The sequence below is a fragment of the Pistacia vera genome, unplaced genomic scaffold, assembly GCF_008641045.1.
Source record: "Pistacia vera cultivar Batoury unplaced genomic scaffold, PisVer_v2 Contig152, whole genome shotgun sequence".
Lineage (NCBI taxonomy): Eukaryota > Viridiplantae > Streptophyta > Magnoliopsida > Sapindales > Anacardiaceae > Pistacia > Pistacia vera.
Window position 1 is genome coordinate 713,669 of NW_022195597.1, and position 20,412 is coordinate 734,080.

At 34.6% G+C, this 20,412-nt stretch overlaps 2 protein-coding genes and 1 pseudogene across 2 annotated transcripts; 1 reads left to right on the plus strand and 2 right to left on the minus strand.

The window, feature by feature from the left end:
* Window positions 1-4,443: 4,443 nt before the first annotated feature.
* LOC116124466 (trafficking protein particle complex subunit 2-like protein) lies at window positions 4,444-6,561 on the minus strand. The gene is made up of 5 exons (XM_031410204.1): window positions 6,446-6,561; window positions 6,254-6,350; window positions 5,721-5,799; window positions 5,551-5,632; window positions 4,444-4,764 (listed from the first exon to the last, which is right to left on the minus strand). Exons 1-5 carry the CDS (start codon window positions 6,476-6,478, stop codon window positions 4,624-4,626), a joined length of 432 nt encoding a protein of 143 aa, XP_031266064.1. The 5' UTR covers window positions 6,479-6,561; the 3' UTR covers window positions 4,444-4,623.
* Window positions 6,562-9,911: 3,350 nt separating this feature from the next.
* LOC116124397 lies at window positions 9,912-16,160 on the plus strand (annotated as a pseudogene).
* A 2,962-nt stretch (window positions 16,161-19,122) lies between these two features.
* LOC116124490 lies at window positions 19,123-20,071 on the minus strand. The gene has a single exon (XM_031410230.1). It carries the CDS (start codon window positions 19,921-19,923, stop codon window positions 19,459-19,461), a length of 465 nt encoding a protein of 154 aa, XP_031266090.1. The 5' UTR covers window positions 19,924-20,071; the 3' UTR covers window positions 19,123-19,458.
* Window positions 20,072-20,412: the final 341 nt, after the last annotated feature.

The following is a 20,412-nucleotide window of genomic DNA, read 5'->3' on the forward strand; positions in this document are numbered from 1 at the left end:
TGTTATGCTAATTTAAAAAATCACCATGAAGGAGACCTAAATAATGAAATATTTGAATTTACTTAATAAAATTTATAAATATTCTAATTTAATTAAGCTTAATGAGAAATATACCTATAATATAAATAAAACCTTGCAAAGAAAGGCTACCTTTCTTGTTCTGAAAATTGTCTCTTGGAAAAGCCATATCAATGCTTTTCTTCAACTAGAGATCAAGAAATCAAATAAAAACTCTTTTTATTTCAACTAATTTAAAACATGTAAAATAAATTATAAATTAGTTCATTTATTAATTAATTAATTAACAATCACTCTTTTTTCATTGTTATTTCAACCTTAAATAATTGTGTTGTCGTGACATATTAGTTAAAGTAAGGGTAAAAAGTAAAAAAACTAAAGTAACAAAGATGGAAGTCAGTAAACAAATAAAACGTAATTAAATTTCTTTTTTTATAAAGTAAAACAATTTCCTCAAAAAAAAAATCCCAACCTGGTAAATTCCCATTTTAGTCCACAGATCTAACGGCCAATAAATCATCAAATTGTTTTGGTTAGATAACGTATCATAACTCATCAATCAAGGGTAAATATGTACATTCCTTGTTTCCTACCCTCCCCTCGACTTCTGAATTCCATCTCTACCCCTCCTCTCTCTCTCAATTTGCATTATTCTCAAACGTCCATCAAGAACACAGTGACTCCATAAGAAACCAAAAAAAAAAAAAAAAAAAATCGAAAAAATTGAAAGAAATATCCGCACAAAAACTCTTTTATATTTTCATTTTAAATCTTCGTTTTATTTCCGCCGGGTTCTCCGTTGATCCTCTATAATCCACTAATTAAATCTCATTCAGTAAGCTGATAATTTTTTTTTTTTTTTTTGAAATTTAATGTTCTTCATTTCTTATATTACGTTGATTTGAGCTAGCTTTCGTTATTAATCAACATAGCGATCGGTTCTCTAGGTTTTTCAGAGCTGCTGCGAGCCTTTTCTTATAGAATATTAATTCGTATTGTCGTTTTTGAATTGATGCTTTAGTTGTATGTCGATGCTACGTGTCTCTTTTTATGCTACTTTCATTGTTAAAAGCTTCTGTATTTGATTAGAGTTCATTTGCTTCAAGGAGAATTAGATAAATGTAAAAATGAGTTCAGTCTGTTTCTTTTTTTTTTTTTTTTTTTGATATTATGAATATTCGTTTTGAAATAGCGTGTGTTTGGGTTTTGAAAGATGATAGTTGGGAATGATATGAACATTATATAGATGTATAAGTTGGGTATATGTTAATTTTGTATTGAAAATAAGATTGGGAACGACGGTTTTGATGATGTTTTAGTATTTTGTAGTTAGATGGAGACTGAGAAATGTGATACTGCTTCTGAAGTTAATGGCCCTGCTACAAGTGCATTGGATGAAAATGGTTTGAAGCGTGATGATTCTACAACAAATAGGTTGTTTGTGAAGAAGTGTAAATAGTAAAGGCAATGGAGTTAACAGATTGAGTGAGGTGTTAGGAACTTGCATAGTGTCCATATATATATAGACAAGATGTTGTGAGAAGTAATAAGAGTCGTGCGACTGGGATTGTGAGTGAAGTTGCTGGTGACTCGGATTCAGATAGTAGCATAACAGATGAGAGGATGATGTTGAAGATGATGATGAGGAGGGGAAGATGAGGAAGGGAATACAACTCTAAGAGAATGGTAGCGTAAGCAGGGAAGTGAGATTATAATTGTGGTTCTCTTCAAACTGATCAGGTGGGGTACTTTGGATGGATGACACTGAGCCAGTTCAAAATATCAATGATGTAACAGTTATTGATCGGGATTCTTACATGGGGATTATGTTGCTGCTGCTTCAGAGCCGACCGGGAAGTGGGTGTCGTGGTGGATGTCATCTCTCGGTTGATTTGTTAGCTCCTGATGGATCTACTGTAAAGATATCTCATCCAGAAACTTGCAACGTGTGAGGATTTCACTGTGGGTGATTATGTTGTACTTGGTCCTTGGCTGGGTAGAATTAATGATGTGTATGACAATGTGACTGTTTTGTTTGATGATGGTTCCTTGTGTAAAGTTATGAGGGCTGAGCCACTGCGCCTCAGACCAACTCCGAAAACTACCATTGAAGATGATGGGCATTTTCCTTACTACCCTGGACAGCGTGTAAGGGCTGCCTCCTCATGGTTTTCAAGAATTCTAGGTGGTTATCTGGCTTGTGGAAAGTAATCGTTTGGAAGGTACTGTAACTAAGTACAGCTGGATCCGTTTATTTATTGGATAGCATCTGCTGGCTATGGACGACTTCTTCTATCCCCCAGCTGAAGACAGAGCCCAAAGAACCTAAAACTGTTGTCTTTTTTGCTCATGCAAATTGGCAAGTAGGTGATTGGTGTCTTCTTCCATCATTGGCAAAAACATCCCCCATTCCTTTAGACAAGGGCTTGTCAAGATTACAACTTAATGATTCTGTCAAAAGTGATTTAGATCCTGATCAACTGGTCAGCAGGTGTGACTCAGAAGAATTGCAGTGGAGGATTCAAATGAGAATGATGAATCCAGGACCTTGACCCATAACTGCACCTGATGAAAACAGTGAAACTATTGCAAGTAGAGCCTCTCCTGAATCTAGCTCTTGCAATCGTTCATTGTCAGTTTCAAGGATACTGGCCATGAACCTTGGCCTGTTCATCGAAAAAAGATTCGTAAGATTGTAATTAAGAGAGACAAGAGGCTCGAAAGAAAGAGGAAAATTTTAAAAAGCTCTATTGATTGTCAATACCAGGACGAGGGTTGATGTGGTGTGGCAGGACGGAACCATAGAACGTGGGCTAGGTTCGACAACTTTGATCCCAATTGATAGTCCTGGTGATCATGAATTTGTTCCAGAACAGTATGTGGTAGAGAAGGCAGCTGATGATGGTGATGATACTTGTGAAGCTAGGCGTGTTGGGGTTGTAAAAACGGTTAATGCAAAGGAGCGGACAGCTTGTTTAAGGTGGTTGAAACCCGTTGCTAGGGCAGAAGATCCCCGGAGTTTGACAAGGAGGAAATTGTAAGTGTATATGAGCTGGAGGGACATACTGATTATGATTATTGTTATGGCGATGTGTGTTCGATTGTCTCCAGTTTCAGATTCCATGCAACCAGCCAATGGGGGTTCTGTTGAGGAATCAGAGAATCAAATTGGACCAAATGAGAGTAAACAGGATGTGAAAAAACACTCAGGGTCTAGAAAGTAGAGGATGCATCCGGAGATGAGTCCTGCACGGACTTTACAGATCTATCTTGGGTTGGGATATTACTGGCCTCAAGAATGGTGATATTGAAGTTACATGGGCTGATGGCATGGTTTCTATGGTATATTCACTCCCTTATTGTGAAATCATATATGTTATATTTATGGAGATTTTTAGCTCCATTAACTGTCAATCTCTAACTGACTTGAATTTTTAATTATGAACCAAGTACTTTACTCTCTTCTACCTTTCTTACGCTGCAAAAACTGCTGTTTTATCTCATGGATGTTATCATGGAATTGAAGAGTAGTGAATCTGTCATCTGCTTTCATTGACTTAATATGTGTTTTGAATGGATGTTAATGATTTGAGATAAACCTTGGGCGGTGAGATTGAGCTGTGACTCCTTTTAGGAGGTTTCTATTTCTAGAAATTGAATAACTCCTGCTGCCTGATATTTTTTCAGTCATTTGATGATGGGTGACCTTCTCACTTCTAAATTCAGCATATTTGTTGTTTTGATAACTGAGTCTTTGGCTTTTCTTTAGGTTGGACATCAAGATTTTTTTTTTTTTTTTTCTCACTTAATTGCTGTATGTTATTGTTTGATGCATCTATGGAGCTGGGAAATGATTAAATTCTCTTCCTCTTTTTGTGTTCTCTCCTTAGGAACCATGCCTCTGTTTTGCAATGGCCAGCATCTGATGATGGCTGGCTCTGCCCCTGCAAGACTCGTTTGAGCCTAGTTCATTAAAATTCTTGAACTCGTGAATGAATTTGGGTTTTCTGCATGCGGTCCCCTCTTAACTTCTTTCAAATTTTCAATTCTTTCATGAACATCCTATTGTTGTCAGAATACTAAGCCAACGAATGCCGGTTTCATATGTATCTCTTTTCTTTTCTCAATTCTATGATTGACAATTTTTTTTAAAATGACTAAATATGTGATTGAAAACCATTGATTTGAAGTATATATGAAAGTATTTATGGGACTTAAATATGCTTTGCAGTTAATGGTCACACAAATGAATGTGAAGCGGTAGTAAAACCTGGAGAAGGAAACAGATTGTTTCTAGTGAAGAATTTACATCTAGGTAACAGGTAGTGAAGATTATGCCATTAACATAGGATTCCAAACAAAATTACAAATTTTGATGTTTGAAGCGAGAGGTGGTTGGTTCTTTCAAGTCACTATTTGCAAAACTAGTAAGAAAGATGATGATCACGAGCTTTATATCTGGTACAATCAGATTCTGAGTTCTTGAAAAAACACCATAAATGATATTAAATCTGTTCGATTTTTGAGTGATGCTGAGGGAAAATAACAAAGGTAATGAATACAAATAAAGGAATATCCAAAAAGGGTACATCTTACAATGGCCAATCACCCAGCTGAACTCAACCCAAATGACTTGACAATGGTGCTAACCCTTTCTGCAAAAGTTGTGGATGTTATCTTTTTACCTGGCACGTGAAATGGGTTTGAAACTGCATCCACATATGCGGCATGGAACCTCCTGAAGAACTATACAATAATTTCATTGACACAGAGAAGAACACGTCAGATCCCTTACTTCAATTGAAAGTCTCCGGCAAATATAAATTTTAACATCTAAAACAAAAACAAAAAATACTCAGCTACAAGCAAACCAACATCCTAAATCACTGTTCTAATTACAAACAAGTAGAAGGGAAGTAGATTGAAAATTTGAAGGGACTTATATCAAGAGAAAATCTTAATCTGTGCATCATTTAGAACTAAATATAAGTAACAAGTGTCTACCTATCTATAAAACAATTAAATTGATGGCAAGAAAATCTAGAATTGATTATATGGAACCCAAGCTAGGATGATTCACTTATCATCAAGAACAGGCACAATAACAGGTGAATAGCAACAACAGTATTTACAAGGATAACAAAGTTCAGAACCTTGACTAGGAATTGCTGAATCCAGAAGGTCTCACTATACATCAAGACATATCAGCAGTTTAGATGACAAATATATATCAGATGCATCTGATGCCACAAATTGAATGAACCCCCTGTTGTTTATTCATACAAGTTATTTCCAAGCATCAAATTCATGTTTCAGAAGGTTAATCCTTAAAGATTTGTTGCTGGTTGTAACTGAACCAAATCTCAGAATTCTCACAGGAGATAGACATGATGCATTATTGCACCTTAGCAGTGCTATGTCTACCTTAAACAAAAAACATAATGAAGCAGATAACATTCATGAATCATAATTTCAATACTTTCATACAAGTGATTTGGTAAGACATGGCTACCAAAAAAACAAAATACTTACATTCCTTACATCTGCATCTCTGACATCTAAGTCGGTGGCCACTATGATAAACTTCACCTTTGTGTTAGTCAAATAGCCATACCTGAGGAAAACATATTGCATAAGAAAATCAAAAGTTACATAATGACAACCAAAATATATCCAAATGTGTCTATAATATAACTTCTTACACTTTATAGTTTTCAGTCGGATAAAGCAGACCCAAAAATGTCTCATTCAGAGTCGGTCCAGACTTCTTCGGATTGTTAACTGTGCATATTCATATTCACAATCAGAAATCAAAATTTGAAACTCCAACTATTAGTAAACCATGAAAGACTCCGTGATCTATTCTATAACTACATTTACAACGCTAGTGACTTGGAACAAGAAACTAATGGCATATCAAAACAGCGCCCCAGAATTATCAGAATATTACAATATAAACAGATCCCCTTTCCCAAAACCCTACAAAAACTCTAAAACTGAACTGCAAAAGTACAAACTTGAAGCAAAAGACTATCCTTTTTAATGTTTATGAGCATGATCCGAACACTAAATTATCTCAAACAACATATAATCAAAAACCCAGTTCATATCATTCCAAAAATAATCCAAATTCAACTATTTCTTATACTATACAACAAGATCACATCATAAAATAGAAAAAGAAATACAATAAGAAAATAAACGAATGTCGAGATATTCCAATTACTTCATATACCTCGCTCGTCAACGACATCAAGGGAACAGTGAACGATGTGATGCAGCTTGAGGGCGTCATCTGCCTCTGTGAAGCTCTGTATGTAGAGCGGATTGTTCTACAGAATACAGATAATTAAAAAATAAAGAGGAAAAAGTTAGATTTAAGGGACCGGAGAAAAAAGATGTAAACTTCACAAGAATGAGGGTGCACCTGATGGCCAACGACCGCAACGCACACGATCATCTTCTCCGCTGGATGAAGAAGGTGGTGATTCCCGTTTCTCTCTGCTGAGCTGAATTGAGAAATTATTTTAAGGGGTGGCTGGCAGAATAATCATACTTGAAGGGCTTTTTTGAAAATATCCCAGTCTCTTAATTTCCCTCTCTTACCTGCCAAGGGCAAAGTTGGTAATCCCGAGTAGATCTAATATCAGTTAATGCATCGTCGTTTTGGTAAGTAACCTAATAAATTCATTTTTTTTTTTAATTTTAAAAAAATAATTAAATCTCCTCTAACTAAACAAGATGAGAAAACCATTTAGGGGAAATAAAAATAATGAGTACTATCTTTGGATGGTCGAGTTATTCGGTAGAAACTTTTAGATGTATTACTCAAGAGGTTCTCAGTTTAGTTCCTCCTCGGTTACTAATAAGAGTAGTCACTAGAGCTCTTATCCGATTGGTAATTTCAGAGTCCCAAGAGATTAGTTGCATTGTGCATAAGTTGACCCGAATACCCCTAATCATTAAAAAAAAAAAAATAAGTTTATAAATAAATATCATTATTTTGAATGAAACTTTAAGTTTAATGTTTCATAGATGTGAGTTGTTACATTTTCCCTAGAAGAATTTATATATTTTTTTCGAAAAATAACGTGGTGTTGTAACAATAATTAGTTATTAAAATAAAATTCATATATCTAACAAAATTTTAATTTTTTTTTTCTTTTTTTTGGTGACCGAGAGTGTTTGGGTAATTTGCACGCATCTCAACTAATCTTTTTGGACCCTCAAGTTGATAGTATGATAAATCCCTTCAATAGTCACTAGGGATAAGCATAATACTCTTTCCCATAGGGACCCGTCCTGACCTACCCTAAACAAGGCAGAGTTTCCTCGAATTATTCGAGGTTTGGGTCGGGCCCAGGCCAAAAATTGGTCCCCGAATTCGGGGACGAGATTGGTCTTGCCCTGTTCCTGTCCCCGTCTATATATATATATATATATATATATATATATAGTAAGGTTTAATTTTAACTATTTAATCGTATATTAATTTTAATAATTGAAAATCAATCAATGAAATCATAAATTATAATTGTGTGAATATTTTATAAAACCATATACAAATAGGTAATAAATAAAATTATATTAAATATAATAAATCATTATAAATATTTATAATATATAATAAATTTGGTATATATGTATAATGTATCATTTGATATACATAATATATATGTTATTTATGTATAATTTATCATTTGATATTTTCATTGATGATAATAAATCATTATTAATTTTTTTGTTCATCATTGAATCATTATTTCAATTTCATTACCTAATTGCCTTTATTATATTATGGTAGCTATTTATTTAGAATTTATTATAATATATATGTATAATGTATCATATGTAATACATTATGTATAATGTTATGTATTATTTAAAATATTAATGAGACATTATAATATATATGGTATAATTTATTATTATATATTATACATTATACATGATATACTATAAAACAAAAATTATACATTATATATTAAACATAATATGCTATTATCGTAATCATATATTCATATATCAATATTCTATCTTAATAAACAATACTACATAATACTATACCATTAATATATAATATATTTACATTATGTAAATGTATTATATTAAATTTGATATTTTGATTAATTATAATTTTTTAATCATTAAAAATTAAAAAAAAATATAATGCAAAACCATAAACGAGCCTTGAATTCTTGTTCGAGCTACGGGTCGGGACCAGAGAATCCCCTTGAGCTTTCGGTTGCGGCTAGAGAGAGAGGTCCCTAGCCTGTGCCTACTAGTAGTCACTCCTATTACAAATAGGTGGATCAAACTTTAAACACTTCTAATTTTAATTTTAATTTTATGCCACATAGATGTGAGTTTACCTTTTTTTATTTAAGAGAAAAATTCAAGCCTTCAATAAAAAGGGGTCTTGAATTCAAAATTATCAAGAGCTTCAAAGTTTGGTGTTATCAATTCTTAAAATCAATTTAACTATATTGGGTGAATATGATATATAGTGGCGAAGCCAAAATATACTGGAAATTCCGAATTTATGGGTAAAGTGTTAGCTTAATTTAAAATAATCACCATGAAGGGAGACCTAAATTAGAATATTTTGAATTACTTAAAAATTATAAATATTCTAATTTAATTAAGCTTAAATTGAGTAAATTAACTATAATATAAATAAAACCTTGCAAAGAAAGGCTACCTTTCTGTTCTGAAAATTGTCTCTTGAAAAGCCATATCCATGCTTTTCTTCAACTAGAGATCAAGAAATCAAATTAAAACTCTTTTATTTCAACTAATTTAAAACATGTAAAATAAATTATAAATTAGTTCATTTATTAATTATAATTAACAATCACTCTTTTTTCATTGTTTTTCAACCTTAATAATTGTGTTGTCGGACCATATCTAGTTTAAGTAATGGGTAAAACAGTAAAAAAAACTAAAGTAACAAAGATAAAAGTCAGTAAAACAAATAAAACGTAATTAAATTCTTTTTTTATTAAAAGTAAAACAATTCCCCAAAAAAAATCCCAACCTGGTAAATTCCATTTTAGTCCACAGATCTAACGGCCACAATAAATCATCAAATTGTTTTGGTTAGATAACGTATCAAACTCATCAATCAAGGGTAAATATGTACATTCCTTGTTCCTACTCCCCTCGACTTCTGAATTCCATCTCTACCCCTCCTCTCTCTCTCAATTGGCATATATTCTCAAACGTCCATCAAGAACACAGTGACTTCCATAAGAAACCAAAAAAAAAAAAAAAAAAAATCGAAAAAATTGAAAGAAATATCCACAAAAACTTTTTATATTTTCATTTTTAATCTTCGTTTTATTTCCGCCGGGTTCTCCGTTGATCCCTCTATAATCCACTAATTAAATCATTCAGTAAGCTGATAATTTTTTTTTTTTTTTTGGAAAATAATGTTCTTCATTTCTTATCATTACGTTGATTTGAGCTAGCTTTCGTTATTAATCAAAATAGCGATCGGGTCTCTAGGTTTTTCAGAGCTGCTGCGAGCCTTTTCTTTATGAATATTAATTCGGATTGTCGTTTTTGAATTGATGCTTTAGTTGTATGTCGATGCTACGTGTCTTTTTTATGCTACTTTCATGTTAAAAGCTTCTGTATTTGATTAGAGTTCATTTGCTTCAAGGAGAATTAGATAAATGTAGAAAATGAGGGTTCAGTTGTTCTTTTTTTTTTTTTTTTTTTTTTTTTTTATGAAATATCGTTTTTGAATATAGCGTGTGTTAGGGTTTGAAAGATGATAGTTGGGAATGAATTAGAACATTATATAGATGTATAGTGGGTATATGTTAATTTTGTATTGAAAATAAGATTGGGAACGACGGTTTTGATGATGTTTAGGATTTTGTAGTTAGATGGAGACTGAGAAATGTGATATGCTTCTGAAGTTAATGGCCTGCTACAAGTGCATTGGATGAAAATGGTTTGAAGCGTGATGATTCTACAACAAAAGGGTTGTTTGTGAAGCAAGTGTAAATAGTAAGGCAATGGAGTTAACAGATTGAGTGAGGTTGTTAGGAACTTGCATAGTGTCCCATATATATATAGACAAGATGTTGTGAGAAGTAATAAGAGTCGTGCGACTGGGATTGTGAGTGAAGTTGCTGGTGACTCGGATTCAGATAGTAGCATAACAGATGATGAGGATGATGTTGAAGATGATGATGAGGATGGGGAAGATGAGGAAGGGAATAACAACTCTAATGAGAATGGTAGCGTAAGCAGAGGAAGTGATAGTTATAATGTGGTTCTCTTCAAACGATCAGGTGCGGGTACTTTGGATGGATGACACTGAGCCAGTTCAAAATATCAATGATGTAACAGTTTGATCGGGGATTCTTACATGGGGATTATGTTGCTGCTGCTTCAGAGCCGACCGGGCAGTGGGTGTCGTGGTGGATGTCAATCTCTCGGTTGATTTGTTAGCTCCTGATGGATCTACTGTAAAAAGATATCTCATCCAGAAACTTGCAACGTGTGAGGGATTTCACTGTGGGTGATTATGTTGACTGGTCCTTGGCTGGGTAGAATTAATGATGTGTATGACAATGTGACTGTTTGTTTGATGATGGTTCTTGTGTAAAGTTATGAGGGCTGAGCCACTGCGCCTCAGACCAACTCCGAAAACTACCATTGAAGATGATGGGCATTTTTTTCCTACTACCTGGACAGGTGTAAGGGCTGCCTCCTCACGGTTTTCAAGAATTCTAGGTGGTTATGGCTTGTGGAAAGCTAATCGTTTGGAAGGTACTGTAACTAAAGTTACAGCTGGATCCGTATTTATTTATTGGATAGCATCTGCTGGCTATGGACCTGATTTTCTACTCCCCCAGCTGAAGAACAGAGCCCAAAGAACCTAAAACTGTTGTCTTGTTTTGCTCATGCAAATTGGCAAGTAGGTGATTGGTGTCTTCTTCCATCATTGGCAAAAAACACCCCATTCCTTAGACAAGGCTTGTCAAGATTACAACTTAATGATTCTGTCAAAAGTGATTTAGATCCTGATCAAATGGTCAGCAGGTGTGACTCAGAAGAAATGCAGTGAGGATTCAAATGAGAATGATGAATCCATGGACCTTGATCCCAAACTGCACCTGATGAAAACAGTGAAACTATTGCAAGTAGAGCCTCTCTGAATCTAGCTCTTGCAATCGTTCATTGTCAGTTTCAAAGGATACTGGCCATGAACCTTGGCTGTTCATCGAAAAAAGATTCGTAAGATTGTAATTAAGAGAGACAAGAAGGCTCGAAAGAAAAGAGGAAAATTTTGAAAAAGCTCTTATGATGTGTCAATACCAGGACGAGGGTTGATGTGGTGTGGCAGGACGGAAACCATAGAACGTGGGCTAGGTTCGACAACTTTGATCCCAATTGATAGTCTGGTGATCATGAATTTGTTCCAGAACAGTATGTGGTAGAGAAGGCAGACGTGATGGGTGATACTTGTGAAGCTAGGCGGTGTTGGGGTTGTAAAAACGGTTAATGCAAAGGAGCGGACAGCTGTTTAAGGTGGTTGAAACCCGTTGCTAGGGCAGAAGATCCCCGGGAGTTTGACAAGGAGGAAATTGTAAGTGTATATGAGCTGGAGGGACAATACTGATTATGATTATTGTTATGGCGATTGTAGTTGTTGATTGTCTCCAGTTTCAGATTCCATGCAACCAGCCAATGGGGGTTCTGTTGAGGAATCAGAGAATCAAATTGGACCAAATGAGAGTAAACAGGATGTGAAAAAAACTCAGGGTCTAAGAAAGTAGAGGATGCATCCGGAGATGAGTCCTGCACGGACTTTACAGATCTATCTTGGGTTGGGAATTTACTGGCCTCAAGAATGGTGATATTGAAGTTACATGGGCTGATGGCATGGTTTCTATGGTATATTCACTCCCTTATTGTGAAATCATATATGTTATATTTATGGAATGAATTTTTGAGCTCCATTAACTGTCAATCTCTAACTGACTTGAATTTCTTATATTATGAACCAAGTACTTTACTCTCTTCTACCTTTCTTACGCATGCAAAAACTGCTGTTTTATTCATTGGATGTTATCATGGGATTGAAGAGTAGTGAATCTGTCATCTGCTTTATTGACTTAATATGTGTTTGAATGGGATGTTAATGATTTGAGATAAACCTTGGGGCGGTGAGATTGAGCTGGTGACCTTTTAGGAGGTTTCTATTTCTAGAAATTGAATAAACTCCTGCTGCCTGATATTTTTTCAGTCATTTGATGATGGGTGACCTTCTCAACTTCTAAAATCAGCATATTGGTGTTTGATAACTGAGTCTTTGGCTTTCTTTAGGTTGGACCTCAAGCAATTTATGTCGTTGGTCGAGATGACGATGATGAGTCTATTGCTGCTGGGAGTGATGTAAGTGATGATGCTGCTAGTTGGGAAACGGTTAATGATGATGAGATGGATGCTCTTGAGAATACTCAAGAGGTTTGTTTGAAACAGTTGTGTGAATGCCCTAAATTCAAAATCTCTTGTCAATCAGATTAAGTTCTACAAAAGTTACGGCATACCAGGACAGGTTGAATATGTACTTGCAGTACATCTAGAATTTAGATCAAGCTTCATAGAAAAGGATTAGTATTATTTGATTCTGACTACCCATTTGCTGAACTGTGTCTCCCATGCGACATGCTGTTGGAAGATCTCCAATATTCCTTTTTTTTTTTTTTTTTTTTTTTTTTTGAAGATAAATATCTCGCTGGGAAAGGAATTTTTTTTTCCTATTGACAGGTCATTGATATAAGTGTTGTTGAATTATCAGGTAGTACATAGAGTATGATATTGTTGTTGTTGTTGTTCGAGTAATTGACGTCAGTCTGTGGTGTGTCAGGAAACTGCATTGCATGATATCACGAGCATATCTTTGAGGCTGAGAGAGCATAGAGAATGGTCTGGAAGAAATGCCGCTTTGTCTCTTCCCTTAGCTGCACTTGGGTTTTACCCGACTGGCCAGTGGAATATTCTCCGGGGGCGAAAAAAATGTGGATCAGTTTGTTTGGATGCCAGAGTTGAAAATGAACTTCCATCACAGGAAATGATTGAAAATTCTGGGGGAAAAGATTCTGGTAATGAGTTGAGTTCTCAAAAATCTGATGTCATTAATTGTGGTAGAAAACAGTCATGGAAAACATGAAGATGTTGACGTGGAGGCCCCAGAATTTTCTGATGCTGCACAATCTTTGAGAGAACAATAAGAAGCCAGCATGTTACATGGAAAACTCTTTCAGTTTCAAGCGCTTTGACATAGCTAAAGATCCTCGGGACCATATTTCTTGGTGCAAGTGAAAGGTATAGTAGTTCTGTCTTGGTTATATTTAAGGAGCTTGCGATCTTTTGGATTATTTAATTTTATGATACATAAATTATGCAGAGATTTTGCATCATCATGGGATGTATGACATCTTAAACCGTGCTATTTTAGAATTCACCAATATTTTACTGCAATAACTAAGAATGTAATGACAGGGTGAGTGAAAATGGTAGATTAAATTTAAGGAAATGCAAAAACAAGTATTTTTGTTTTTCGTGTGAACCCTGGAGTCGTCAAAGTGTTTCCTTTGTGAAAACAAAAAAAAAAAAAAAAAAAGAATTCTTTAGTTAATTAAAGTGATGATTATATTCTGGACATTTATATTGACATGGACATTATTATTGCATGAAGTTGAAACTATAGTTTTACCATTTGGTTTGTCCCTGCCTAGTTACTTTTTTGTCACTACAATTGCAGAATAACAATGGAAGGAAGTGGTTCAAGAAGATTCAGCAGGATTGGAGCATCCTCCAGAACAACTTGCCTGGTAGGGATTATTTTGGTGTATTGTATATAATATATTCTGTCAGAGTTATAACATTATTCATTTTAGCAGCCTTTGATAAAAGCAATTGACAATTTCACAGATGGGATCTATGTACGGGTTTATGAAGATCGAATGGATCTCTTAAGAGCTGTAATAGTTGGGGCATATGGAACACCTTACCAAGATGGCCTCTTTTTCTTTGATTTTCATCTCCCTCCAACATATCCTGATGTTCCACCTGTAAGAAGTGCCCTTCAAATCCTTTTAAATGTTTTTATTTATAAGCTATAAGTTGGTCTTATTTCACTAAATTTACACAATTTTGCTTATCTTTGAATTTGATGACAAAGGATTTAGTAGTCTTTTTGTCTTTTCCTGACCGATTCTGTGATGGTGCAGTCTGCATACTATCATTCTGGTGGTTGGAGGATAAATCCAAATTTATACGAGGAAGGCAATGTGTGCCTTAGCCTTCTGAATACGTGGACTGGCAGAGGAAATGAAGTGTGGGATTCAGCTTCATCTAGCATCCTTCAAGTTCTAGTTTCACTTCAGGGGTTGGTGCTAAATTCTAAGCCATATTTTAATGAAGCTGGGTATGATAAGCAAGTTGGAACAGCTGAGGGAGAGAAAAATTCTTTGGCATACAATGAGAATACTTTCTTGCTTAACTGCAAGACAATGATGTATCTTATGCGGAAACCCCCAAAGGTGATGGTTACTTCCCATTATCCTGCTTATCGTTTACTTTTATCAGTTTCTGGCAATTATAATATTACATTGGTTATTTCTTTAACCTTAAATCGAGAGAGACATGAGTGTCAAAAATATTGGGTCATAATTTTGTTTTTTCAGTTGTTAAAAGTTTTGGATGCATCTCAAAAAACCATGCCATTTCCACCCAAATAACTGATTCTTCGTTTATATTGCTTCAGATTGTTAATGCTTAAAAAAAAAAAAAAAATTGACTAAGGCTGTCATTTTCGGTAATCTTAACTTAAGTTTACTTACTATTCTAAAATTATTAAATATCATTTACCTCTTCTTTGTTGCACCTGGCCTAGTTATTTGTCAGTCATGTTGCTAATCTGTTATTGGTATGTGTCTTCTGTGGACTGCGATGAATCTGTTTTAAGATATTTGGAACAAGATTGAGGTGCCACCCCATTGGATTTAGAATTTAGTTTTAACTTGGTGTGCCTTAACATGACTTGGCATCAAGAATCAATTGCATATTCAAGTAACATGGTAAATTTGAGTCAATAAGTATCACTTTCTGTAAGCGATTAATACAGTGATGGTGGTATATTAATATACAGAGCTCAGGAAGTGGTGATTGATTTCTTGCCCATAATTTGTTTCACCGTCCCCTGTCTCGTTTTTTTTTTTTTTTTTTTTTTTTTTTTTTTTTTTTTTTTTTTTTTTGTTGGCTGACTTATTTGCTAGATATGGGATTTTTTCAATTGTTTCTCTTGGTTATTACCAAATGCAAAAACCCTCCGTAGAACAGCAATGTGCTTACTAGTTACTTGTCAACATGTTTATGACACATGCAGGACTTTGAAGAGCTTGTTAAAGACCATTTCAGAAGGCGAGGTTACCACATTCTGAAGGCCTGTGATGCATATATGAAAGGCTACCTAATTGGTTCTCTCACTGAAGATGCGTCTGTAAGTGATAACGATAATGCAAATTCAACTTCCGTAGGTTTCAAGCTGATGTTAGCTAAAATTGTGCCAAAGCTTTTCTTAGCACTGAATGAAGTTGGAGCTGATTGTCATGAATTTAAGCACTTGCAATAGTCATAGTATAAAGTTTGAAGGGCCAACTGCCCAGCATTGCCATGGAACTGGTGAGGTCTTTTTAGTTTCTGCCAGTAATTCCAATTTCCAGTAACCCTTCAATGTAAAGGCTTTCATGGTTTATGAATGCTGTGTTCATATGAATTTTGATTAGAAAATGTTCTTCGGTCTTGCTTTTGGAAGCCTTGTGAATTTTAGGTGCTGGGTTTTGTTGGATCAACTTACAAAGGTCTACTCGTCTTTCTCAGTTTTGAAATGCTTTTTTTTTTTTTTTTATTGGGTCAGCTAACACCACATTCTTTTATCTTTTACCCCACTTAGATTTTTCGGCCGCCAGTTTTTGTTCAACCATTACGACAACAAAGTCTATATAGAACAACTTTCTCTAGGATATGAACAAGGCGTTTAAGTGTTGGATGATTGTTCACTTTATCAATTTGTCTCTAATTCATGAATCAATTATAGTTTTTCCTTGGGTATTCAATTTATGATGTATAATTCTTGTCATGAAGAAGCTATCTTGCAGATACTTTAAACTAGTTACTTTGCTCTTATTTTTTATTCCAATTCTTGCATTCAGTACAGTGAACAGCATATTTTGATCCTCATTCATCGTATTAATTATGCATCTGGACACCTAAGATTTGGAGTTGCACATATTAGGGTTGTAAAACCAGGTTTGGGTTGGATCCGCAGAGTGTTATGATTTTTTTTTTTTTTTTTTATATGACTGAGTGTCTGGGTCAGTTTGTGTGTATTTCAATTAATCTCTCGGAACCTTGAAACTACTAATCGGGTGTAACTGTGTAAGCTCTAGCAGCTATCTGTATTAACAGTCGAGATAAATCGAATTCAAAACCTCTTGAGTAATACATCCAAAAATTTTAATTGATCATTCGGTCATCTAATGGTGGTAAAGTGTTATGGTGTTATCTGGCCAGAGTTAATTTATTTCTGAGGATAATTCTAATAAAATTTTGAAATCATATAATTGGGATCGTTATCATCCAGTATCACAAAATTTATCTATAAACATGATTCCAATAATAAAAAGTAAAAAAATTGTGAATTTATTACCCATTTAAATCTAAACAATCGCTGACGTATTCCAATGTAAACAAGAATAAAAACTTTCAGTTCTTGATGATCCTCCATCCATACCAGAACCTAGCCAACGGAGGCATAAAGTGTGGTCGTTATCTGACTCCCAACCGGCAAAAGCACTTTGTTACACCACACGGCCAAAGCGAGGACCTTGGCGATCTACGCAAGCTCAGCTGTTCGATTTCTGCTTCTTCTTCTCCTCTTCACTCACAAGAACTGGTTTATCACTAACACTACTCTTTGCCCTCAATTAAACCCTTATTCTGATAAATGATAATAAACCCATCATAGGGTTCAGGTGATTGAGTCTCTTCCGGGGTCCAGTGGCAAAAGATTGATCTGACGTCTACATTCTTGATGGCAACGTTGAGTCGCAGAGACCGGTTACAGAGGTGGCAGAGGCGGAGAAATGAATACCATCTATTATTCCTTTTTTTTTTGGGGGTTTAAGATTGGAATGAATTGTAGTAGAGTAGATAAAAACTTGATTCCAGATGACTGTATTTTACATAATTGTCAATAAATTTAAAATATTCCATCAAACTAATGAAATTAAAATCAATAATTAATACAAAATTAGTTATTATTTATAAGAAATATTAACAAATATATGTGAACTACATACAGGTTATATGAATTTATATAGCTCTAAGATATTTGTAATTAGAAAAATAAATGTGTTAAATATAAAAATAAAATAAAAATAAAAACAACTGAAAGTTGTTGGCCCGCTTGGCCGTCGATCTGGCAATTGATGTAGCACAAGCTATTTCCTATCCTCGTATGTTTTATGGTATGAAACTGGGAATCTGTTGAGAGATCTAAGTGGGTGGTGCTTTGGCTTTTCATGAGACATGAAAAGTCTTCCAACATTTTACTAACTGAAAACTTTCAGGCCATGGTAAAAGACTCTGGTTTTGCTAGATTGGCAACTGACACTGATTCACCATGTGTGTCAACCCAAGAGTTAAAGGAACCCATAATACCTCAGAACCTATCAACTTAAAGAGAAGGGTGACGCTTATTCATTAGGTGTGTTACTAGTTGAATTAGTCTCGAGCATATCGGTGGCCTGTGATGAATTACACATGCTTATTCAAGGTTTATATTATAAAACAACCTTGATCATCTGTTTGTTCAAGGTAAATTACCCAGAAATTTACACAACCTACAATCTCTGGTAACCACCTTACATCAATTCAAAAATCTCATTCAACTTTGCAAAAAGCACAAGTTCATATCTTTTTATGAATGCAACAACACAACATGATTGTTGATGCCAAAACAATTATCCACATCCATAAAAAGCACAAGTTTGTATCCTTTTAAGAATGCAACAAAACAACATCTTACAATTATCCACATCCATAAAAAGCACAAGTTTGTATCCTTTTAAGAATGCAACAAAACAGCATCTTACAATTATCCACATCCATAAAAAGCACAAGTTTGTATCCTTTTATGAATGCAACAAAACAACATCTTACAATTATCCACATCCATAAAAAGCACAAGTTTGTATCCTTTTATGAATGCAACAAAACAACATCTTACAATTATCCACTTCCAGAGATCCTACCAGTACAATATGAAAATTATAGCTGTATCACATTTGAGATTGACCAATTCATTTCTTAATTTGCTACTCTCCAAACTAAGCAACCACAAAATCAAGAAACAATACAGTAACTACCAACAATCACTCTCCATTTGGTACTAGGAAAACAAAGACAAACAAGTTTCTAGCTTTAGGTTCCATGCATTTTCACTCTCAAAATAGGCAAAGATGTTGAAGTGAATAATTTTGAAGCTAATATTCCAAAGTTTGGAATCTTTTTTTCCCACGTTCTTCCACTTATGTAAAACAAAATGGGACCAATATCTGTACTGGTAAAAATGTTAAGAAGATTTGTTCATTATGAATAGTTTAAAATTTAAAGTTAAATTTGTATGCCAATGCTAACAGTCGCTAATCAGTGCAACATTAGTTTGTTATCGAGTTCGTACTCCATTTTATGAGTTGTGTTCCATGTTACATCTCCTACCCTCAATATTACTAGTCTTTGAGGGTCTATCCTTCACAATTTATGGCTTTTAGTTCCTAAATTTTTTCCGGCTACCAGTGATGCAAGCCTACTTGTTATTAGGTTTTTATTCTTCCTTCTAGTCATTCCCATCTCTCCCAAATTGATCCAATTTTCACTCAAATTCTAGTATTTATTCTGTTTTCTAGATCAAATAAACACCAAAACGGCAAAACATAACAAAATTTAGCCCACACAAACCATCGCAAACATGATTGCAGTACAAAAACTTTAAATTTGTTACCCATTTGAAGCTTTTAACTTTCAAGTATCTCAATAACTATCCCTCCTCTATCCTTCTTCAAAATCAACATAAAGAAAAACAACACACAAATTGATCGAATTCCTATATCCTTCTCAATTAAATACACACCAAAACATAACAAAATTTACCCCGCAATAACCATCACATTCATGTGTATAAAATTTCCATAAACACTATTGCAGTACCAAAATGGTAAATTTATTTCCCATTTAAATCTTTCAACTTTCAAATTTTTCAAAGCCTAATCCTTCTCTATCCTTCTTCAAAACCAACCAAAGCAAAATCATTACAACAAAGTCCCGCATATATAAAAATTAAAATTAAACCTTTCATACACTGCTCTTGATGACCTTCCTTCTAGCCAAGAACCTAGCCACAGGAGGCGTAAGTGCGATCGTTATCGGAACCCTAATCGGAAAAAGCGCTTTGTTACATAACAAAGCCAAAGCCAGGGCCCCACCAGATGACGCCGCAAGCTCAGCCGTCCGATTCCTCTGCTTCTTCTCCTCTTCGATCACAACCGTTGATTTATTACTAACACTACTATTACCCTCAATAAAATCCGTATTGTCATGAATAGTAATCAACCCATCAGAGGGTTGAGGTGATTGAGTCTCCTCCGGGTTTTTTGAGAGTCCGGGGAGGTGCCAAGTGGCGAAGATTGATTCGACGTCGACGTTGTTCTTGATGGCAATGTAGAGGCCTGTTATGGAGGCGCCGGAGACAGAGAAGTGGACTCCGAGAGCTACTTTTCCGTACTTTTTAAATAGCTCTTTGAATCGGCCACCTGCCATTGTTGAATTTTTTAACGTGGGAACTGGGGCTTTTGTGGTGGTTTTGTTTAGGGCTTTTAGGGTTTTGGGACGAAGTAAGACTGCTGTGATTCAGGGGAGCGAAAGCACTGGGGCTTTGAGTTACTGAAACGACGGCGTTTCGAATTGCCGCAAAGTTTTAAGTAAAGAGTGATGCTATTTACCTCAATTACTATCTTATTAACATATTTGTTATACAATTTTAGCTTTTATTAAAATCACTGGCCAAGAACAAAAAAAAAAAAAAAAAAGATATTAATTATACTTTAAAACAATAATTTATTTTCTTGATAAAATATTATACCAATAATACTATATAATAGAACGATCTAGTTATATAAAAATAAAAGCTATAGATAATTTCAATACTACAACTTAAAAAAAAATGTAATAATAATAAAGAAATTGTTGTGCGGAGAATCTGGAACAGATAAATTCCCTTTTAGATCCAAGTAGATATCTCAGGATATG

Bases quoted from the DNA above. Each gene is read 5' to 3' on its own strand.
- LOC116124466 (XM_031410204.1), bottom strand. From the start codon at position 6,478: ATGATCGTGTGCGTTGCGGTCGTTGGCCATCAG. The intron at 6,351-6,445 runs GTGCACCCTCAT...TGTATTCTGTAG, and splicing joins TTGCGGTCGTTGGCCATCAG to AACAATCCGCTCTACATACA. The intron at 4,765-5,550 runs GTAAGTATTTTG...ATTATTGTATAG, and splicing joins GAGATGCAGATGTAAGGAAT to TTCTTCAGGAGGTTCCATGC.
- LOC116124490 (XM_031410230.1), bottom strand. From the start codon at position 19,923: ATGGCAGGTGGCCGATTCAAAGAGCTATTTAAAAAGTACGGAAAAGTA.